Here is a 24,095-nt window from a genome sequence, read left to right as displayed (position 1 = left end):
TTTTTTTCTTATTGCCCTCAATAAATATATCTATAAAAAAAGAGGATACTCAAAACACTTGAGAATAAAAGGTAATCCCTGTACTTTTGTCATTCTCTGACTAAGCAGACGTAGCTTGTTTTCTATTGTAACTGGTCCAATATGTTTTTACTTATTTCAATTTTTCACAGTATGCATTGTAGGCCTACGTTTTTTTCTTTGTAATTTAATTTTTTTTTAAACAATTTGATAAATGATGAGTCTTGGATTTGGTTAACGAATAAAATATGGGCAAAAGTGTGACAGCGTTTAAATGTCCGATTGGGGGATTTACGAAGGGTTATGAATGCACCACATTGTCACTTGCAGTGCGTTTAACTTTAACCTTTTGAGTCACATGCTCGGGGATTTCCATCTCCTAATACGGAATCACATAAAACTATAGGGACGAATATAACATATTTATCTCTGCAGTGTCAATAAAACCTAAGTCACGCCTTGGTTAATTTAAATTTTAAATCGTATTCATTAAAAACAAGTGAAAAAAAATAAAAAATAAAATAAAAACAAGTGACGTGCGTGGATGCTTTACATGCCTGTGACATCTGAGCAATGCCAGTCATATCTATTTTTGTCACAACTTCTGGTTGAAGATTGAACTCTTCAGTTTTTACTAGTCAGACACCATCGCCATACTGAAATGGTTGTTTAAAAAGGACGGGCTCACTGAGTTTTTCAGGTAATTTCATTCTCAGATGCTTATTTACTAAGTAAGGATCATGGAAACCAAGTTACTTGCATATAAAGAGTGGAATCCTCTTACGTTTTTGTGTTTCTTCTTTACTATCTTACATGCTTATGGATCTATAGATTGCTGCAATGTAGAGCAAACAAGTTAAATTCAACTTTACTCCAAATATTTGATTGTAATGAACATGTAAATCTCTGTCCTGTCACAGTCAGAGTTCACATGGACCTGAATGACATCAGAGGAGGCAGGTTAGATGTGATTACGGAAGAATCTGAGCACCAGGATTTAAGCAGAGAGTCGACCACTATGGATACACACAATGTGGGTTTAGAAAGAGGAGGAAGGAGCTTTCAGAGGTTCTCAGTCAACACCAATGAGTCCCTTCGTTTTGATCCATGTGAGGACAGCTCTCCATCTCCCACTGAGGCAGAGGATGGACATGATGATGATGATGATGATGTGTTTAAGAAGGGAGACAATGAGGTGAGCATACTAACACAACTTAAATTAATAAATTGATTACATTAAAAAAAAAGATCAGTTTTTAGGGAGACTGTGAAAATATAAATATGAGAAAAGACTCCTAAAATTGCTTATCATCCAAAGTTTATCGATGTTGATTATAGATTCAGCCATGACAGCAAAGGGTGACTTATAGTTAATATTACTGGTTTGAATGAAAAAGAGTATGACTTTGAGTCACTTTCAGAGCGACACCAGCTGGATCAGGAATTGCTTGCAGGAGAAGGTTGCTGAGATGGAGAACTTTGCTGGTCACCTGGAGGAAATCTTTCTCACTGTGGAGGTAAAATAAGCCTGGTTTGCAATGCCAGCATGCTGTGTTTTGGAATTAATTTACAATTTGATTTGATTAAAAGATTGAAATACAACTTGATACATCAGCACGATGTTCAATGGCCAAAAATGAATCCATGTACCCATACGATAAATGTGTAACTGACTGTGATGCAATGATCCTCTAAAACTTGTGTTCAGGAGAATTTTGGCCGTCAGGAGCAGCACTTGGAGCAGCACTACAACGATGTGCTGCAGACATTGTCTCAGCGATATGACGAGAGGGGCGCTGGACTGGAAGAGGAGAAGAAGAGTAAGTTGGAGTCCCTGTACAATCAGCTGCTGGCCTGTGGTCATGCAATGGATGCCTCCAAGGAGCTGATTGAGACAGCGCAGGAGACCTATCGCTGCCATGACAAGAGGCTTTTCCTAAAGGTGCCTTACTTTGGTTTCTTTTGTACTTCTTTCAACTGGCTATTAAGTTTTGTACTTGCATTCATCTCCACAAGAACAAATGACCCCAGTAGGCAAAAGTTTCGATGTTCAATAAAAAAAAAAAAAAAAGTAAATATTACTGATCTAATTTTGGACATTGGATGTTGATATTTCTGCATTTGATTACTTTGCTCTTCAATTGATTTCTTTGATTTTGGTTGACAGACAGTTATGCCCATCATTAAAAGGTAATGATCATGGTGTTCAGTGAGTATGCATGGTGGCATGGTGTGACGCTGCATAACAGTGACTTCACTTAATTAAAAGATTAAAAAGGAATAGCACGTTTACTATCTTGATTCCGCTTTGTATCTGTAATGAATTTTGTTTGTTCTGCCGCCAAACTAGAGATTTTGCATGAACCAGATCTGATGTCAAAGAAAGATTTTACTTTTATCTTCACCCATTGAACTTTGTGCTCTTTTTTGCTTACTGCCGGTGCTTCACCAGAACTGAGGCGTTTGCCAAAGAAGAGGTTGAGCTCACATTGTCTACAAATCTGGAATTTAAAACACCATTTGCTGATCTTTCGGGTGTCAAAACCATGATGGACTCCATCAATGCTGTTCCAGGTTTGGTTAATAAACTGCTCATTCAGTTCAGGGAACAATAACTTCAACAGCGCAGCAGGCTACATTGGTTTCCTGTCAGAATCTGAGGAGTTGCTTTTGACACATTGTGCATTGAAGCACATCTCTCTTTAAATATATAAATAGTGTAGGTAATTCTGTGGTATGGGGGGAGGGGTATTTACCACATGACAGAACAGGGTGATGGGAAGCCTCATATGACGTTCATTTAACACCCAAAACCAAAGCCCTTTGAGCGACATATAATTATTTTTCATTTTAGGAGTTGACATGACAGTATGAGAAATTAGAAACCACAATCATAACAAGAGGAAGAAGAAATAGCACACATTTAACCAGAGAGGAAGTAAAGAACCAAAGAAAGGAATAATTATGATCCTAGTAAATGAAAACACTATTATTCGGGCTTTAAGGTAGGGTAAGCGGTTTCCGGTTGATGTCATTTCTGTTATTTGAAACATAAACAATACGCAGAGAGCTAGGTCCTCAGTCTAGTGCTCCTTGTAAAAATACACCCCATTATGTACACAATCACAAACCTTCAACCTGTCAGTGATTGGCTGTAGAAATGTCTTCTGTGGTTTGTGGGTCAGGCTGCCCTCAGCCAGCTTCAGAGGCCCGGGTTGCACACGTAGATCTGGGTTTTTAAAGTGTACTCATGAGACAGGTAACGAGCAGATTAGGAGGAGATATCCGCCGCATGCCACTAAGTGTGTTCTGGGTTAGAAATGGCCAATGACTCACTTAACTTACCTTTAAGCCAGACCAAGCAGTCATAGGACTTTACTGTAAGTGCAATATTCTTCCACTCATTCATGTGCATTATTATTCTCTCATTCACTCATTTTCATAGTGTATATATATTTATGTTTCCTGTTTCTCATTTTGTTGTTTACAGTCTTTATTTACATAGTCTTTGCATGTGTGCACTTTTACAGAGCTGCTGCCTAATCTCATTGTACCAGTATAATGATAATAAAGGCTTTCTATTCTATTCTAAGTTATTTAAAGTTTTGATAACAAAACTGAATGAATCGTGTTTCTTCAACATTAAAACAGCTCCATCTGCCCCAGTAATCAACCCACAGATGCCCAACTCGGCCACCCAGACGTCTTTGCGCGTGTGCTGGAGCCTGTTTTCCGATGACACGGTGGAGTATTACGAGCTTTACTACAGACCAGTACTGGAGGACTCGCCAGCTGACGGCACGTGTACACCACATGGTATGATGCAGAGATGCCGCCTGCAGAATCATATTGTATGATAACCACATCTATTGATAAAGAAGTATCAACCAATGTGGCTTCCTCAGATTTCCACAATCACTGCAACTAAACCTGTCCTCCCTTTTCAGAGAGCAAGGTAAAGGTGAAGGAGACCCACTGCACTGTGACAGATCTGCTGCCTAACGCCCAGTACGAGCTCTGGGTAACGGCCACGAACACCACAGGCATCAGCCCGGCCAGCGAGAAGGCTTTATACATGACAGGTTTCTAAATGTCACACTCCTACAACCACATGAAGGATCTTAAAAACTTGTGACATTAAATTATAGCCTTTTTGTTTCATAATGTTTGCAGTGCACCACAAACTTGCGTGGTTGAGTTTAGAAATAAAGTTCTAATCCTGTGTAGTGCCATCGCCTCCTGTGATCAAGCAGAAAGAGTGCACTAGCTGTCCAGAAGCTGCACTGATCCGCTGGGAGTCGGGTAACACCAATCCTGTAGATTCTTACACTGTGGAACTCAGCGGGACGGATACTGATGACACACAGAGCGGTATCACTGAGTAAGAGTGGTGCATTTCACACACAGACTCAACATAGCAACAAGCTCAGTATATGACTGGGTTTTCCTTCTAACTATCATGTTAAAACACCTTGATGAAAATTGAATTAAAACAGGATACAGAAAGCTTCAATGATGCAGCACTCCAAGATACTTCTCTTCACTCGCCTTTCCTGTAACAAGGCTTTTGCCCAATAATACTTCCATAAACTCACAAGGGTTAGTGCTTGCCTGGAATTTTTTGAGGTCCCATGGTTATATAGCTGCCGAATCAAGCCACACTCTGTCCTAGAACATCTATTCTTAGCTTCAACTCCTGCAGCACTGTTTGCCTCAGCTGGAAGACTGTCCTCACATTTGGAGTCATTTTCATTTTCCTTCTTCAGAAAACAGTCAGGCCTTTTAAAGCTCTTAATTAAGCCTCCTATCATGCGTGCAGCATTTTAGGGGTGATGAGAGAAGATAATCATTAAGAGGCTGGTAGAAGTATGGAGATAAAAGCTTACCTAAAAATTTATCAGTTTGGAATTAAGATATCCCTAAAGAAAATAATCTGGAATTTCATTTTATTTATGAATCCATCAGGTCCATAGTCGCGGTGCCCACCTGTCAGTGTCTCATCCAGCTGCAGAAGGGACGACGCTATCACATCTCTGTGAGAGCAGTCAACATCGGCGGGCCCAGTGACAAGAGTGACATGATTAGTGTCTCCACAAAAGGTGAAATCTAACCCCGTTCACAATACTTCCAACCAGTAGTTGCAGAGTGGGAAGAGCAGCCACCTTACATTCACGAAATATCCCTTTATCCTTGTCTACAAGTCAGATAAGAGGCATTAGAAACAAAACAAGCATAAGCATCCATGCAAAGCACCAATTCATTTGAATCATGAACATGTTTTAATTTCTTATGTACTTATCTTTCATTCAGCGCAATAGTTGCACCATTGTTGCAAATCTGAATTCATTTTTTTTTTATAAATATTTAGTCAAAATAAATCAGGAAACTACTTTTGCTTCCATGTCATAGTCATGATTAAATTAATAATTGTATTACAATAAAAAAAAAAATATATATATATATATATATATATATATATATATATATATATATATATGAGCATTTAATACGGATTCAAGTCCAGTATCCTTCAGTATATATTAGTCTACTTTGTGCCAACACTTTTAGTACCTTCATATGATTGATAGCTAACGCTATTTGATACGTGTGCAGGTTCATTCTTTTATCTCCTGGAGGACACAGCTCATCCTTGCTTGTCCATATCTGAAGATGGTTTCACTATATTTTATGGAGATGAGGAACTGCCAATAAGCGCGATGGCTTTAGATGACAACGCTTTTACCAGGTGGAGTGTACAACTACTGCTTGCCTCATAAAGATTGATAACATCTGATTTAACCATTTATGAAGGGTGTGTGTCTGTTCAGATGTGTGGCCATCCTGGGGGATCTGATTCCAGTTCGGGGCCAGCATTACTGGGAAGTTGAGGTGGACGAAGGGCTGGAGTTTCGGATTGGAGTCGCGTATGAGGACACTGAGAGGGACTCGTACCTCGGGGCCAACAGTACTTCCTGGTGCATGAGACATATGCTCAGTTCATCCAGGTAAAGAGCATCATTCCTGTTCAAACATCATAGGGGATCATGTCCTCTTCTTTTGGCTTCTCCTTTCAGTGGTTGCCACAAGAGGTCATTATGTCTAAACAGCCTTAATGGCTGAAAAACCCAATGAACACTTCTTATCAGCTTAAAATAAGCAGAATTGCATATATATATGTAAATATATATATCCATTTTCTTTTCCTAGTTTGCACACAGCCTATAGATTTTTACTGTAGTAATGGGACAGTCTCATCTTTGTTACCCTAATTTAATCCTCTCTCACTTCAACACTTTTAAGTTGAGGTTTTTATTGCTGTGCAGTCATTTGCTCAAAGATCTTATTCCCATTTGTTTCACCAGCATAGTGAAATAAGGAATTGGCTTACCTTTTTACATTGCATTGTTGACCAAGCAGATGACCAAGCAGATGCCACAATTAGCATGCTGATCCTGCAGGACTTTCCTTTGCTTTTCATGGAAACTGGGCCAAGATGGTATTTTTAGCATTCAACAATTTTCCTTTCCTAAGCTAAAATTTGTGCATCTACACTCCGACTACCCCCACTGGAGGTAGAAAAGCCTGCAGTGAATATCATTGCGTTTCTATGGTAACCATTTTTTTGGAACAAAGCAAGTCAGCTGTATTATCATATTAACCAAATCTTTCAATTGATAGGGAATCACATGAGTGCCATTTTGGGACTGTTTTTGTTAATTCTCAGTTCTCACCTTTGTAATTTCCTTTTATCTGCAGCCATTCCAAATCCTACTGGTAGCTCATTATTTAGCACCGTTTCCTGATGGCTTTCAAACAGAGAAAGGGCTTTGTAATACGAACATCTCTGCTGTGCACACACAATCATAACATTGCCCTATTTTTCTTTTAAAGGCACAAATATGAGTTTCTGCACAATGGCTGGAGTCCAGACTTGAGGATTACAGTGCACCCAGTGCGGATCGGAGTGGCACTTGACTATGACAGAGGGACTCTGTCTTTCTTCAATGTACATCTGGAACAACATCTGCACACCTTCTACTGTCAATTTAGAAATTATGTCCACCCCTGTTTTAGTTTGGACAACCCAGGAGCCCTTACTGTACACAACGGCATAGAGGCTCCTGAATTCACATTCATCTAACAAAACCACAACATGCAACAAAAACGAAACAATATTAGTGCTTTTCATAGTCAAGGAGTTGAGTGGCATCCTGTAAATTAAAAAAAAAGAAACTTACTTGAACACCGAACTTCACAAAATAAGACTAATTTTCTTGTGTTTTTATTATATTTATTCCATGGGAACAGGCATACACCATTTTCCAAGATAAGAAAAGGGTTCACTGAATTTTACATTATGTATTTAAACCCATCTGTAACTGCAGCCAACCAGGTGTGGAAATCCAAATGGGAAATTATAAATTGTTTTTTGACTAACAAAAGATGAGTTGGAGAAAAAAAATAAAATAAAAATAATTATAAACAAGAAAAAAAAACATTTGTAGTTAATATACATTTGTAATCACTTGATAAAAAGGAAAAGTCCATCCTCCATATTTCCGGACTCAAGATTGCCACTAATGAAGTGGAAACTTTTTGTAGACCGATTTATTTAATAGCTATTTTTAGCCATTTATTTCAAAATATTGGAAGGTATTAACGCAGCGAAAATAAAAAAAAAAAAGGAGAGAGGATTTTCATAGGAGGGGAATAATGTAATGAAATCCTCAAAGGCTTGAAGCATCAGTCATCCGTGACCTCAGTGGCTGAGAATCCACGCAATGAGAACACAATGTGTGTGTGTGTTTCTAAAATGCCTGTTATGCTATTTGGCAGGTATATTTGTATATTTTCATTATCTTTAAAAAGGTGGACATCAATGTAAATATGTTCACCTTTGACTAAAAGCAACTCATGTGTGATGGATTGCACAAAATTAAATCTACAGCAAAAGCAAAGCCTAGAAAAGGGGACATGAAATTATAACTGTTTCCTTAAGACAACAGCAAAGCACCAAAGTCTGGTTATTATAATTGAAACCAATTTTATTTTGGCATCCAGACATGGTGCTAGGGACTGGTACTGTACATTAATGTCTTTTAAAGACTGGTACCCTGACACTGAATTAAACTAATAGTTTAAGTCCTAAAATGGACCTAAGTAAGTAAAGTTGTGACAGAATTTTGTACAGAAGTACTCCATAGAGATACATGGAGATATGAAAACCAGACCTGCTTGCAGGGAAATATATATTTATTCCCTGTTAAGGAGAGTGAGTGGAACGTGAAAACACGTGTGTAGTCCAAACAGAATGTATGGAAATATAAGGGTAGACTTTTCCTTTTCCGTTAAGTTTGAGAATTGTGTTGACATACTGAGTGTAGGCTTCAGGTCTGTGGATATCCTGGGTCAGTGGGCATGGGGCGGGCAGAGGTTATGAGTTCTCTGTCTTACTGCAGCGTGTTCTCTCCTCCTCGTCATCGGAGGAATCTCCTCCATAAGGCACCAGTCCCGAGGTATCATCATTCAATTTAGTCTTCTTCACGCAAACTTCTTCTTGAACACCTGTAAGGGAAGAATAAAAATAGAGACAAAGAAAAAGGAGAAAGACAAGAGAAAAAGAGAAGGGAAGAGAGACAGGGAGAGAGAACAAAACAAAAAGGAAACCCATTCAGGAGCCCCATATAAGCGGCGGTTTTTTGAGTTCGTTTGATCCAGAGCCAGGGAAGGGGAAGATATCAAATCAAACGGCAGCAGAGCACACATCCATAACAGGAACGTCCGGGGCACATGTTGAGAGAGAAAAACAAGGGAAAGACAAAAAACATATACAAGAAGAGCATGTTAGTGAGTTCCACCAATGGAGAGATTCACACAGGTCTCCACTCCTCCCCAATTGCTCCATGGGGGGAGATGCTACTTCATGCACTAGACAACGCCACAGAAGAAACGTCAGAGTACTCAGACTCTCAAAATGTTTGTAAATGAAGAATCACATACCCATTGATGCGGTGCTTCTGGGCAGACTAGCTGGATCTTCTGTTACTGCCTCTTTCGTCCTCTTGCGTGCGACAGGTCCAGGAGCCACAAAGACAGGTGGTGGTGGAGGCATCAGAATGCTGAGAGGAAAGACAACGTTAGTACCCTCATAGCACATGGTTCATTTGGGAGAACACTCGAGAGAAGCAAAAAAGATGCATCATCAGACCTATCAACTACTTCCTCCTCTTCAGCACTTGAATCAGGAAGGGCGGACTCCAGATGAGTGGGACCTTCCGGAGAGCCGCTGGTAGGCTAGAAAGAAACATTTCTTGTGACTTTTAAAACTTAAACTGGTGAAAAGGCTAATCTCAAAAGGAAGAGTAATTTAAGCAGGGGAAAACGATAGGAAATGATCAGGGTTGGATATTTTAAGTACTTATTGTCAGTTGTGCTTGCAGTAAGAAAACCATTATTTAAAGAATGGTTTCTGAAAACTTAAAAAAAAAAAACAGACAATTTACAACTATTTTTCCAGAGGGGGAAGTAAAGGTAACAATTTGCTCAAGTGTTTGTTGAGATTTGGCAGATTGTGTTTTACACCTTTAAAAGAAAAACGTTTTTTTTTTTTCTAAAAATGTATGTGTGAAACACCTATTTGCAGTGGGATTGTATGTGTAATTTAGAAAAAATGTAAAATGGAAGAAAATAAAAATTCTCTGGTTTATTTAAGACTGCTAAGGTTGGTAATGTCTCATTTTGTTATTCCATTACTTAATGTTTTAATTTAGAAGGGAAATAGCTGCTAGTTTAACACGCAACACAGCTAAAAAAAAAAAAAAAAAGTTTACATTTTTCCCATTTCATTGACAATGACTGATGCAATTCTGTTCCAATTTTTGCAGCGCAGCAGTGATGCCTGAAACTCCTCTTTTTTTCACGAAAATATTGATAAGCAGCAGGACAATTAAAAGTAATTCAAATGGACTCATAATTTAACAGAGAACTTGAACTTAAAGTGACCAGAATCATCTTTCTGTAATATGTACAGGCATTACTCTCAAGCCAACCTGTTCATCTTTAGCCCCTCCCTGGACATGACGTTTGGGGCTTCCTGAGTTAGGCGCAGTGGTTGAAGATCCTTCAGGCTCTACAGTCTCACTGCTGCCTGGATTCTTGAGTAGAGCACAACCAACATGTACACAGGGATGCTTATCCAGGATTTATATAAAATAAAAAAAAAAAAATAAAAAAAAAAAATAATAAATCTCCACAAAGGCTTTGTTGGGTTTTGTGTATTATTACTCTCATGGTGTGAACTAGTAACATCATTGATTAAGTGTCTGACTAAATAACATCAATCTCTGGACTGGTTAATACATTCAGTTGATTTCGTTGTTTCAGAAGATAAAACTAATATTTGGAGGTTTTCATTGCTTATATATGGTGTGATAATGATATACATATACAGACACACACTTTAGGGTGAATACTGAAAGTGTCAATGACTGACACCTTACAAAATCCATAATTACCTGGACTAGGTAGGGATGCTGTTTCCTGGGACACACTGGATACTGAACCATTGCCTGGGAAGATGGAGGGTTTGTCGACATGTTAGAATGACTTGGAGGACCATTTGCATTACTCCAATAACCACCAGCTCCTGGATACGCTGCATAGCCGCCAGCATACCCATTTGCCGGGTAGTTATACCAGGACCCTTGGTTAGAGTAATTGCTATTAGGAGGAAATCCATGTGCTGGGTACGCTGAAATGACAGTATAGAATGCTGAGTTAATAGCCTATCTCACAAGGATCAAGAAAAGGGTGTTTTGACAACTGTGACCTACTACTTCAAGTTATTGTTGAGCCACTAAAAAAATCCAAGGGAAGATTTATTATCACAAGAACAACTTCTGGCCACCCTTTGGGAAAATGTCCACCTAGTTACAAGATGCAACCAAATACTCACGTTGGGTTGAGCCTGTGGCTGTGTACATGGACACCAGTTGGGCATGTTCATCTCTCACCTGGAGTATTAGAGAAAACAAGAATAACTTCACAAGATAGATAGAAAGAAAAAAAAAGTCCACAGAGGCTCCATTGACTCATTTTCAGTGATGGGATTGTGGGTAGGTGCAGAGCACTCAAGATCTATCTCTGGAGATCAGGTGGTTCACACTACCACATTTAATTTTGGAGGTGGGTATCAGTGAAAACTAAATGCTTTAGTAGTTTCACTTTCTTATACCTCCCAATAAACTTTCTTCCATGACAAATTAGCAACTTAAATAACCGAGATGAGTTCATGCACTTACAGTTTCCAACAGACTCTCCGTGAGCTTCTTTGCCGACTCTAATCCAGCAGCATTTGGGTGGCTGTCACACAAAAGAGACCATTGTTGAGCAAAGAGCAAAAGAGATGACAGCATTTATTTATTTTTTACAAGCCAGGTTATTTACGCGATCCATGATATACAGAACCTCCTAAGACTAAGCATCACGGGTCATATATCCTTTCCTCAAGAATCAACATACCTGATGTAGACATAGAGAGGCTCAAAAGATTCTCGTTTTGATGCCTGTTCTATGTAACCAGACCCTTTCCCTCTTAGGAATACTCGAGCCCCCGTTTCCGTCTGGATGTGACTGAGGTACGAACCTCCTGGACCCTCAACCTTTTCCTTTACACTGAATGAAGGCAACGCCTGGTCCAGACCCACAAAAATCTTTGTGTGGACAAAACTCTGAGGATAAATGAATAAGATATGCAACCTATTAATATAGTCAGCATATATGAATCAACACAAGAATTGAACATTAACAATAGGTTTTGTCAACAGAAGCAGTGATCCAAGGCCTTTTCACTGTAAACCTGGGATGTTCTCTCTGTTAGTTAATCTTGGAGGTGGGTATCGGTGAAGGCAATATAATCATTTGCATCACTTTCTTTACCTCCAGGTGTACACTTCTGTTTCAGACTTCAGGGAAACCATGTAAAGTAAATAACAAGTATAGATTGCCTTGTGTCACCTCATAAATACAAAGTAATTCCAGTTTTATCCATGTTAATTTTTAAGGCAATGTTGCACATCGTGTGGAATATTGCTTTTAAGTGTGTTTATGCAACACTGAAATAATAGTACATGATTAAAAAAGGGTATTTCAAAGTTAAAAGTAAAAGGTTTCGCCACGGTTATATTTCAAAATACAGCTACTTTTTTTTTTTTTTTTTATCTACCCCTGTATGAGGCGCTGCAGGCCGATGACCCTGGCTTCCCGCTGACGTGTTGCTGGACGTCCGTGGCACAGAAGGGGGAATGACGGGTCGAGGCGGCTGAGGGTACAGTGTGAGAGGCGGCATTACAGGAACCTGTTGTCCTCCTGATGCTGCAGAAGCCCTCAGCACCTCCTCAGAGATGATCTCCTTTATCCTTATGACGGCCTCTAATGTTGCAGAAAGTTAAACAATGGTTGGTCATCTGCCATAGTTAAGCTTTTGTAACAAACACGTGCTTACATTTGTGAACAGATGAGGAAAAACAACCAGGCTTTTCTTCACAGATTTTTTAAAAGATGTTTTTAAGTAAGTACTACTTACTATTTACTTGATCTTGGTTCTTTCCCTGGACATGCAAATACAAAGGTCTTTGTCTAAAAGAAACCAAATCAGAAAGACAACAATGACCTTTAGACCATTTGAAAAAGTATTTTTAAACATGTAAACTGCTTGCTGAAAGATTAAATCAGATGGACACACCACTTGTAAGAGTTATGGTGAGATAATAGCATGACATAGGCATGTCAGAAAGCTTCTTTACACCAACTTTTTCGCTGGACTTATTTTACATTGTAGAAACAACCAAAGTCAAAGTCAAAATAAAGATGTTTTAATTTATGTGCATGATGACTTTGTCCAAAGCAGTTACAAAATGTAACATTTTGCAGTGCAAAATGGCTTGTAAATCAGTTAAGATGTAGTCAAAAGCCCTTTTCATGCATGAGAGGTTTAACATGAATTGCATCATCAAAATGTGACAGCAATGACGTTCTGACATTGGTTGCTTTTGTGATAATGTTTTACACCACAGAGTTTTGTCCTGAGTCTCATTCACTTGGCTCAGACACTAAAAAATATAAACTTAGCACAAAAAGTAAGGAAATTTGTATTTGACTAATTATTTCTTTCCTGTAACAATGCTTCTTGGCAGTAAATCTTATACCGTTGGAAGGCCTATTTATTTCCTTTTTAAAATGGTAACACATTTGTAAGGACCATACATTTTTGGGAGGAGCAGCAGAACAGAGTATGTGGGTTGTGCCCATGAAAACTTTGCCATAGCCAAAGAGTTTTGACTCTTGTTTAAAGGAGCTGTATGTAAGAGCAATAATAAAACGAATCATAAAATGACCCCGATATGTCAACAGACATTTAAAAATCATGTTAATTTCAAATACTTATGTCACTGACAACAGCACTCAAGCCAGGATATTCCAGTTTAAAAAGAGGAGTTGCAGCCCTCAACTGATGTTTATGTTGTCATTTTTTGTTTTGGTCTGAAGCTCCACCCTCCACCTATCTCCCAATCACCAAGTCAGTATTGTTTCGGCATCCGGGTTGCCAGCTCGGCTCTAATTATTGCAGCCATGGCAGCCTACGTTCCTGCTGCATTCTGCAGCCTACCTGGCAACCTCTGGTCGGGGGGAGGAGGGGGAGGGTACACGCCGCTCAACAATATTTTGAAAGTGACTGCAGTACCAGTTTTGGCCATTTCTTACAGACGGCTCCTTTAATGTCTGGTGGACTGGAATCTAGTATCATCACTAAACATATGTTCAGTTTCCAGGGCATGTGTTGACGACACCAGCACAAACAGGCCCGATGGTGAAGGGTCAGTCCCGGCAGGCTTCCTGATAGCCCTATGGACATTGGCGGCATACAGTCTGTTTTGGATTGTCTGGGCAGAGAGCCGTCGGCCATATAGTCCTGCATATGATAGATGATAGACTGTCGGCGCTAAGTGCTGACAGGGTGAGGAAAGAGTCTTAACTCTTAGGTCAAAACAAGAAATAAGCTGTTTAGCACTGGCACAGCAGATTTTACCAATGTTTCATTGGCACAACTCAACTCTGCTGCCCATCCCACAAATGCATCTTTGTTACAAATGTGTTAACATTTAAAAAAGGGAAATAAATAGCCTTTCCAGTGGTATAAGATAAATTGCCTGTAAGGGTCCGACGATTAGTCAACATTATCAACAAAAATCGATAATCAAAATAGTCTCCAACGAATTTAATTTTAGACTGTTGTCGGAGAAAAAAAATAATAATTCAACAGAGTACGGTGTGATGCCTTACTCTGTTCAATTTATTTATTTTTGATCACCGCAGAGGTTTTCCAACAGAGTGAGGCATCTCCCTCCATCCTCTCTGCTTAGAGTTGCAAATGCACAATAGACTACAGCAGCAGGTAAAAACAGATGCAACACCGTGGCGACTAGAAGCTAAGTTCATTAAAAGCTGTGTCCATTTTTTCTTGACTTATACTGTTAATTGGCACATCATTTAAAGAACTGAAGCTGAGAGCTAAATAAGAGCTATTCAATAATTCAAAATTCATCATCGGAACAGGAAACCACACAATACAGGACATTTATAAAATACAACATGTATGGAACAGAACATTAAGTAATGATTGTTACCATACCCTCCTCCTTTCTCCTTTTCAGCATCAGCCATGTAATGACCTTTTGTTGAAACAACAGCTCCACTAAACTGGCGGATCTGAAAAACATAAGAAATGTTGTTTTTCTTTTTTTTGGAGGGGGTGGGTGTGTATTTTGAAACTTCTTTTATACATCAGTTTTTCAGTGTGGTATGCCAAATTTAAATTCACCCACATTCTACTTACTTCCTCTTGTGTTTTGCCTTTAGTAAGAAGATCCCTGCAATTTATCGGCACATCATTTATATCAACCTCCGTGACCACCATCTCTTCTGTAGCAGTTGGTACAGGAATACCTGGAGGCATCTGAGATATTAAAAAATAGCAAAAGAAAGTGTCATTTTCCAGTACTGCTTTAACTGACAACTATGTTTTAAACCTTTTTAAAACATTTTACCTTTGCAGGTAATGGTGGTGGAGTTAAAAGCTTTCCCTTTGCCATTAGCATGGCATTTATTTTAGCAGCCATTGCTGCAGCCATCTCAACTCCTCCCTGAGGAGCTTCCCCTTCGCCCATTCCTGATGGCTGTGAAACTGTGCTGTTTGAACCAGCAGCGCTGACAACTCCTGATAAAGAGACAGCACTTCCAATACTTCTCTGCTGTTGTACACCTCCATTCTGTTTAGGTGCAGCTGGCTGATCCCAACGGCTGGTTAGACAGCTACAAAAAAAGAAAAAGAAAAAGGGAAACAATTTACATACTTGTTCCAATTCAAGTTCAGACCTGCATCAATTACAACAAAACTGCCGATAAGTAAATTATTTGATTGACTCAAGCTTTTTTTGTTCATAAATATGAAAATTGTTTGGTATCAATTTATTCTTTTATTTTATCCCAGTTATCGGTACATCGTCTTTAACAACTTGATGGCTCCAACTGTTTATTTTGAAGTGTTACTGTTTAACCAACAAAGTTTCAGCCAGCATTTGCTGACGTGGAAATAATAAGTCACACATCAGAAAGTGGCTGTGGCAGGGAGTTTTAGGACAAATGACGAAAGAGAACATAATACATTGGGAAGAAATTGAAAACAATGTCTTTGCTTTGCACAAAAAAGTAGTAAAAAGTTTTATTTCATAAATCTAATCTAAAACTAACATTGTCATACAACATTACTTGCTAGAACCAACAATCAAACTAAAAGTGAATGGTGTTGATGGCGCATCCAGTCACCAATATTCCCCTTTAAAAATTAAAATAGTAAGATGAAAGAGATGAAACATGATGAACAAATGAAACAGTTTGATAAATATCGGTTTGAAAAAAAGATTAAAACAAAAGTCAATCTCAAGTTGTTTTTGACCAGGACTCTATTGTACCTTAGATCTCCAAACACATAGCCATATCATCATTATCCTTAATGCTGAGTACAGATTAAACTGTTTCAGATTTCTGGGTCAATATTTGCAGCTTTATTTAAAGTCAAAACTTCGCTACTAACATGTGAAAACCAGTAGAAACAACTCGTTTTTAAGAAATACACCAACATCGATTAAAGGCCAGTTAAGTGGATAACGTGCGCTTTGTTATCAAGTCGAAGAATATTGTATATTTCTATAAAATAACATAATAATATCAACATCAGCGAATAATCCGCTAGAAGCGAGGCGGCGCAGCTAAACTAAACTAAGCTAAGCTAAGCTAACTAAACTCGTTAGTGTCAGATTTTAAATATTCTCCCCTGTTTTCAGTAAATGTACTCATCTTTCGGATTAAAATAATTTAATTTCACATGACACAAAGCCACATAAACCCACAGTCCCCCCAGGTTACTGGATGAGAGTAGCAGCAGGCCGCGCTAGGAGCTAGCAGGGCTAGCCTAGCCTAGCATCGGCTAGCGCGGTTAGCTCCGTAAACATCACGTTTACACCAAACCGGTCCAGAACTTACGGTGTCTGTCCTGTCATTCCCGAAGACATAGCACAGCTCCACCAGATCGGTTATATATATTTAAATATATATATATGTATATTTGTGGGCGCTTCTAACACAGATTACGGTGGGTGATCGCAGCCATGAGTTTCCTGTGACGAGGCGGAAGCTGCTGGTTCTGCTGCAGCAGCTGGACCTAGATCCATGAGCTGGACCCACATCTGGACGAGTTTCACACACACAACTACAGGGGCTTTATGTTTCAGCAAAGAGTCGGTCAACTTTTACAACTTTCACATTAAAATACACGCAAAAGATCACCACATTTTTACAAGTCCCTTTAATATGAAACCTCAGGTCTTAATACATTTCTTCTTTTTTTTTGTCTGCATATATATTAATGGTTAATGCCAAGTTTGGTAAAAACCTAAAGCATATATATGCATTTTAATCTTCCAACGTGTTGTGCATTTTTTCTTTTAATATTTGTTCTTTTGTATTGCACCAATCACCACAACACATTCTTTGTGTGTGTTAAACTACTTGGCAATACGTTTCTTTCTGATTTCTGATTCTGTTTCTGATATATAATCAATTTAATATATAACATATAATGTTTTCTTTTTTGATAATTAAAGGGGACCTATTATGGCATCTAATACCTATTTTAAACAGGCCTTGAATGTCTTAAAAACAAGCTTTTGATTGTTTTTGCTAAATAAATTAGAAATTCAGCCTCTGAGCCATGTCTTTATCTTCCCATTCTCAAACCTCATTATCTATGCAGGATTCTGAGTGGGCGGGGCTATGATAATGAGGCTCTGTGCTGATTGGCTGCCTGAATGACGCGATACACCGCTACGAAAAAATGGTGGAAGCTCTGGCCGGTGGAGTTAGTTTTGGGCGTGGTTTCACTTATTGGAGGCCAACCTATGTAAATTGCATTTTCGTTACGTAAAGAACCGGAGCAGAATCTGAACGGCTCGTAGAAGCCACATCACACTGGAAGGATCATCCGGGCGGCTGTATAGACACTGCAGAATTTGGTTGCTTTCCTCCTTTTCTGAGTTGGCAGGCTGAGGGGAGACCACTGTATATATGTTAAAGCAAGAAAAAACATGTTTTTCATAATAGGTCCCCTTTAATATAAACATATGTGAGAGGAGGTCGGGGGAGTGGCATCCACTGCTAGTATGAAATGAGAGAAACACAAGGAAAGGCAGCACAGAAGTCTTTGAAATCTGTAAGAGAGAAAACAAACAAACAAACAGACACAAGAACAGGCAGAGACACAAACAGCAACCTGTTCAGGTCTCTGAAATTGAATCAAGACTAGGCTACTGCGATTAACCGTCTCCCAAAAATGTGGAGTGAGTATTAATACATTTCTAAGACATTAGACCCTAGCATGGCATGGTGGATTTTCTTCATTTTTCTTTCATTATTTTGACCCAGATATCAAAATCTTTTCTGATATTATGAAAAGTGTTTTTTTTTTGGTACAAAACAAAAATAACTACTTCACTTTGTTTAGAATTGAAAGCATATTTCACACATACATTTAGATGAAGACTAAAGTGATTTAACTTTAACAACACAACTCCTGGAGTTGGTACTCATTAATCTTCCATTTATCAGAACAAGTACTGCATCCTTTTTAGGGGTCTCAGGCACAGTTTTGTTGAACGTTCCAGATCCAGAGATATTAAGCAATACGTAACAGTATATGGTTTCCTTTTGGAAATGCAGACATTATGTTAATTACAGAAAAGGAACAACAAAAAATAAATTGTTCAGCTATAGAAAGAAAGACAGTCAAGGCAGATGACAATATTCCCTGAATCAGTTTTCATTGAATGTTTATTCTTATTTGAAAGGGAATTTTTATCTTCCCAGTGTCAGAATATACTTACTCAAATTGGCATTACATGAATTTTGAATCTGAACTTATATTTTTGGTATAAATTATGATATGGAGCTATAATTAACTGAACGGAACGGGAATGTAAATGGATTAAGTTTGATGGTTCCTAATCATACTGCATTGAACTTATTTTCCGTGGAAAATGCCTTGAGATAGCTTTTGTTGTCAATTGGAGCTACTGTATAAAAATAAAGTATTGGAAAATTAATTCTTCCAACTTGTTCATAATTTGGCACAATTTAGCAGAACCCCATCAAACCTGTCCTGCAGCAGCTCCGCTGGCTCCCTGTAACATTCCGTATCCAGTACAAAATATTACCTTTCACTTACAAGGCTATCCATAACCTTGGTCCTCCAAACCTTGCAGATCTCCTCCACATCTCCATACCTACCTGTACTCTCATATCCTCCTCATCTATTTTCTCCGACTATCACTGGGGCCAGAACATTGAATCTCTCTGATCCCCAACTATAGAACTTGTTCCCCCCGATCTTCGTAACATAAATTCAATTACTCACTTTAATTGTCCCCTCAAAACCCATCTGTTCAGGCTGTCCGACTCTCTCTGAATGGTAGAACCTGAACAGATGTCTGCAGACAGATGATATGAGAGAGGTTGATGCAACTTGTTTATACTTGTCCATTTATCTTCATTGACCATTGTATTGTATTATCTATTTATTATTTATTATCTCAAATCTTTCTCCATTACTGTGTGGTCAAGTAAATAAATGTTATTGTGTGTGTGTGTGTGTGTGTGTGTGTGTGTGTGTGTGTGTGTGTGTGTATGTGTGTGTTTTTTAACTGGCAAAGACACAATGTCACCTTAGTGTTAGGCATCCTACATCCTACCTGCTTTTTTGCAGTTTTTCTTTCTTTCCCATACTGCACTACTTTTTATTTTTCATTCCAATGTATATACTGTTTATATTTTGTAATTATATATTTTTTACCCTTTCCCTGCATGTGTGTGTTGAGTGTACTGGTGCTACACAAAGCAAATTTCCCCATTGAGGGAGAAAAAAAAACGACAATCTAATCTCTCTGATCTAATCTATATTGGATATAAAAAAAAACAATGACAAAAGGTTGGATGATGTAGTAATTGCATCAAAAGAAAAAGAAACGAAAGACTAAATGCAAATATCCAGTACACTGATATATCTCGCTGCAGTATTGGATAGTACTGTTGCCTCACAGCAAGTAGGTTCAAATCCCAATGGGGACCGTGGAGTTTGGGTGGTCTCTTCTCCCTTGTGTTTTTACATGGCGCTCCTGCTTTGTCCAAAACATGCATCTCAGGTTAATTGGTGATTAAGTTGCCCATAGGAGTGAGTGTTTGTGGTTGTTCTATATGTGGCCCTGTACTGGGATGGACTGGTGACATCTAGGATTGTTCCCCCCGCCTTTCCTCCAAAAAGAGTTATGACCGGCTCCAACAGATCCCCATGACCCTGAGTAGGAATATGCAGGTATAGTTAATGGACGTCTCTGTAAACTAATACATTATCAATCAGAAAAGACAGAAAGGGATACACGCAAGAGGTCAGATACCAAACTGCTGGAGAAAACAGACTGAAAACAAATAGTTGACATTATTTTATTATTTATTGAATAGTTTCTATTTTTTTCCGTGCCTTCAGACCAAAACGTGAATCAGAAGGAACAAACAAATCCCCTGATTGAGTGTACAATTCTGTCATAAGAGAGAAACAAAGATATTCGTGGTCAATGCATCTTATTAACCATTACTTGCTTAGCTGTTATGGAATTTATATACTGTTTAAAGAGGAAATATTCTTAAAAAGCAACAACCTTTAACATATATTAGTATCCTAATCTGAATCCAGCCTTGAACAAAAAGCTGTTCCCTGGGTCTGTGTATAAGGATGTTTGACGAGTGGCCAAAATAGAATGTTTGATCAAAAATCAATTCAAGCTGGCCTCTAGGAGACTGCTTAAAGACAGTGATAGACAACTCTGCAATCCACTTCCTGCTTTACCATTTAGTCTTCTGTATACATGCTCTGTTTGACTTTTCTTATTCACAGGAAATCAGATAGCTATAATGGTTGATCTCATCTGATGCAAATCCAGTGTAAAATTCATTGTCTATAAAAATATTGAGATTTACTTGAACACAACCTTCTGACTATGTTATAATAAAAACTCCAGATGTCTGTTGCAGTTGCACAGTGGGATGTACTGTATAAATATTGTATAAAATAAGGCAGTCTTTTCAGTAGGATAAACCAGATACAAAAATTTCTGGGAGAAAAAAATTTCAAGTCCAAAATGTTTTCACATATTTCTGCTGTTGTCAAATGTCAAGCGGTTTACAGCATTAAACCAAGAGTAAGGGATTGTTGCAACAATGAATACACCCACACGCTCACACCAACAACCAAAACGCTCCCACAGATTCACACACGCACACATTCTCCTGATGATCAACAATAACAGCTTATTCTCCAATGCAACATCCCATACCTGGACAAATCACTGAGACGTAGACATTTCTAATATTGTTTACAGTGCAATACAAAAGTTTTCATTTAAACTGGTACGTTACTTTTGATAAGAAAATAAAAATGTTTTAATAAGGTAATGTTCCATATGAATAACAATTGTGAGTTTTTTAGAGTTATAGCAATATTTGTCTTAATTTGCTTTGGCTTTTCTGTCTCTTTTTAGATTTATTTTGCTCTTATTTATTGACTAATTCATGTCTGGATTTTAATATAGAAAATATGGAACATCTAAGAAAAATTAGCATAACAAATCATTGTAATTAGATACCTATGATCAAGGTGTTGAGGTTTTCATCTCTCAGCAGTGGCCAAGAATAAAGGCCCACTCTCTGACACATTAAGCAAGCACCCCCTCTCATGTCTGTTATGACAGCTATGTGTCACCTTGGTTGTGTTTCTGAAGGACACGTGAAAATATTGCCTGGAAAACAAACAAACAAACAAACAAACAAAAGAAAAGCAGTGGAGTGTTCTTTCTTGATTTGGCCTCCTGGGGTTTAAGGAGCAGTCCCGCCTTGCTGCAAGCACAAGGGTGGAGGTCAAAAGTGATTACATGGCCTGACGTGGACTAGACACCTTCATATGCAGAACACACTTTCATCCACTCCTTCTGTAAACAAGCAGTTTTTTACTCTAACGGCAACTTCAAAGGCAGACAGGAGTGCCCATGTGGTAATCAGAGGATGGATGCTTTGCCAAGAGACCTGTAAGGATTCTCTTTCAGTCACGTCACTTGACCGGCTACACTGCGAATGCCTGAGAGGCACGAGAAGTTCATAAGGATGCTGCATGTCCGTTTGTCCCAGTTCTTTTCAGACAGGCTTGTAAAGCCGGTTTCATTACTGCAGCATCAGGAAGTCCCTCTGTGGTTTCTGTATTGATGGACATGTGGACGCTCGGCGTGCTACAGAAGCAGGAGTTTTGAAGGCGAGGAGGCCCTGTTGCTGACTGGGCTGGCAGGGAGAGAGACACCCCAGTGGGAGAGAGAAGTTCTGCCCCAGACTGCAGAGTGACAGGGCTGAACACTGCAGCACCTACTCTGGAGGAGGTCGCAGGCTGTGCAGCTTCCGCTCATCCAGGCCTTTCCAGTACTTGAAGTTGTTGTCCAAGTGCTGCATAAGATTGGGGAGGTCTGCAAAAGCTGGAGAGATGACAAAAGGACAACCGATGAGGTTTGATATTCGACAGCGTGGGGCATTTCAGAAACAAGCATCTCTATTTATCCATGTGATACATAATACAGCACCAATATGACACCCCCCATGCCTTCTCCTCAACAGGCTTTTTGCTGGAATCAACTACTAATTTCCTCTGACATCAATCTCATACTAATAAGCCCCCCCATGAATATGAAGTTTATATACATAGTTTTGTTCAAATTGTTGATTTAATTGTTAAATTATAACAGAAAGACCTCTGAAATCGGGGTTGTGACTTCAAACATGTAAATACACACTGTTATAATCCCATACACAAAGGTAATGTATCTAGTATAGCTTGGATATCTCAGATGTGCTCCTTTGTCAGACGATATACCATATCTGCATTGGAATTTTTTGTACTGATTCCTACAATAAATTATGATACTTTTTTTTAGTTTTTAATTCAGCTATTCTGTTAAATAGCAGTCTGCACAAAGGTAGCTCTCACTCTTTTTAAAGGCTTCTAAACATTTTATTTCAATGTAACATGTGTCATTTGTAATGAAGAACACTAAGTCAATTAGATAGAAAGCATTTGTACAGTATGATCATGTCATGCTGTGCAGTCTTACCATCCCATGCGTCAAACATGTCCGTGATGAAATAGTCTATAAAGGAAATCTGGGACTTTGGGATGCTACACGTGTTTCTGTCAAACACGGGCATGACCACTGGTAGACCTTGTCTCTTCTCCTCATCTGTCTGCACCACAGACAAGAAAGCAAGTCATCATCAAATTAAATAAATACATGGACCACAAAAAAATAATAATTGCAGCTGCTGGCTGGTGGACCCATGTCCATAAATCATCAGCATTATCTTGATTTTTTATTTCCCTAATTACCTGTGCAAAATATTCCTCTGAGATGCGTCCAGCCCATTCTATGCAGAGCTCTTGAGGCCTGCATGGATTGGAGATGTCAGCGCACTTAATCAGCATCCGCTTGACGAGGATGCGATTCTCAGGAGACGTCAGAATACTTTTGACAGATTCCTCATCACTGTTCCCCTAAACAATTAGCACAAAGAAAATTGAAATTTAATTCACTTGTTGGAGGAAGCAGCTACTTATCACACACATTAGTTCAGCTACAGTTACAGTCAAAATGATTAGCCCCCAAGGACGTATAAGACGGTTCCCAAAAAAAACAAGGACCAATAGATACATTATTTACGAAAGACATTCCTCTGTGTAAAGGTCCGTAATCGGGTTATATTTGAAGGTAAAATAAGAATTTCAGTTTTGTATACACAAAATTCAACGAAAGTCGAAGGGGTTAAAATTGTTAGTCTTCCCGGTGATAGTTGCCTTAAAACCACACCTGTGCGACCAATAAGCATTTGAACTGTTCTTAGAACACTTTATGAGCAGGACCTGTGTCACTTCAACACTTGACTGAGAAAGACTTCAGAGAAGTGATATCACAATACCAAAAAGTAAAGAAATGGGCCTGGGACTCAGACAGAATATAGAGGATAATCATCCGAACGGGAATGAATACTTCTATTTTCAAACGCTTCACTGCGTCTAAAACAGCTGCTGTGTTTCATCATTGCAAAGTACAAGGAGGAAACTTCTGTTATAAACAAACTTGCACATAACTTTGGAGAGGTAAATAGAGATGTCAGCAAGAATCCCTGAATGTCTCCAAAGATGGATTTTGCTGAACTGACTTCTTCTGGTCTTGATGTTACACAGAAAGTTGTCACTGCTGTGGATCATTGCCCGAAAAGTATTTCCTTGCTCATACAGCGGTGCACTAAAACCAGACTGAAGTTTGACCGTGAACATGTGAATTATGGGAATTAATTTAAGAATTTTGTCCTCTGGTTTGATG

At 38.7% G+C, this 24,095-nt stretch overlaps 3 protein-coding genes across 6 annotated transcripts in view; 1 reads left to right on the top strand and 2 right to left on the bottom strand.

Moving 5' to 3' along the window:
- The first annotated feature begins 632 nt into the window (after positions 1–632).
- Positions 633–9,732, top strand: LOC133459992 (fibronectin type III and SPRY domain-containing protein 2). Of its 2 annotated transcripts, XM_061740452.1 has the most exons (13): positions 633–718; positions 939–1,213; positions 1,440–1,535; positions 1,727–1,960; positions 2,186–2,208; positions 2,471–2,592; positions 3,670–3,834; positions 3,966–4,100; positions 4,246–4,399; positions 4,984–5,117; positions 5,632–5,764; positions 5,847–6,023; positions 6,910–9,732. In XM_061740452.1, the coding sequence occupies exons 2-13, from the start codon at positions 950–952 to the stop codon at positions 7,157–7,159; spliced, it is 1,887 nt and encodes a 628-aa protein (XP_061596436.1). In that variant the 5' UTR covers positions 633–718; positions 939–949; the 3' UTR covers positions 7,160–9,732. The 2 variants fall into 2 exon arrangements, with proteins under 2 accessions (XP_061596436.1, XP_061596443.1); XM_061740459.1 differs by lacking the exon at positions 633–718 and having other exon boundaries at positions 1,161–1,213; positions 1,451–1,535.
- LOC133460007 (KH homology domain-containing protein 4-like) lies at positions 7,294–16,753 on the bottom strand. Its single transcript, XM_061740471.1, has 14 exons — positions 16,618–16,753; positions 15,123–15,387; positions 14,912–15,031; positions 14,708–14,784; positions 12,602–12,654; positions 12,242–12,447; positions 11,539–11,747; positions 11,319–11,379; positions 10,973–11,030; positions 10,533–10,768; positions 10,068–10,172; positions 9,227–9,312; positions 9,019–9,137; positions 7,294–8,583 (listed from the first exon to the last, which is right to left on the bottom strand). The coding sequence occupies exons 1-14, from the start codon at positions 16,644–16,646 to the stop codon at positions 8,453–8,455; spliced, it is 1,755 nt and encodes a 584-aa protein (XP_061596455.1). The 5' UTR covers positions 16,647–16,753; the 3' UTR covers positions 7,294–8,452.
- A 3,365-nt stretch (positions 16,754–20,118) lies between these two features.
- pde8a (phosphodiesterase 8A) overlaps positions 20,119–24,095 on the bottom strand; it is a 68,265-nt gene continuing 64,288 nt past the window's right edge. For all 3 annotated transcript variants that reach the window (XM_061740439.1, XM_061740422.1, XM_061740431.1), the window contains 3 exons: positions 23,102–23,266; positions 22,830–22,959; positions 20,119–22,196 (listed from right to left, as the gene is read on the bottom strand). In XM_061740439.1, coding sequence (XP_061596423.1) covers positions 22,090–22,196; positions 22,830–22,959; positions 23,102–23,266 — 402 coding nt within the window. In that variant the 3' untranslated portion in view covers positions 20,119–22,089. The remainder of the gene's footprint in view (positions 22,197–22,829; positions 22,960–23,101; positions 23,267–24,095) is intronic.

Source organism: Cololabis saira, chromosome 2, assembly GCF_033807715.1.
Source record: "Cololabis saira isolate AMF1-May2022 chromosome 2, fColSai1.1, whole genome shotgun sequence".
NCBI classification, from domain to species: Eukaryota; Metazoa; Chordata; class Actinopteri; order Beloniformes; family Belonidae; genus Cololabis; species Cololabis saira.
Note: the sequence above shows the minus strand (reverse complement) of the source record. Positions and strands in the feature narration are given on the sequence as shown.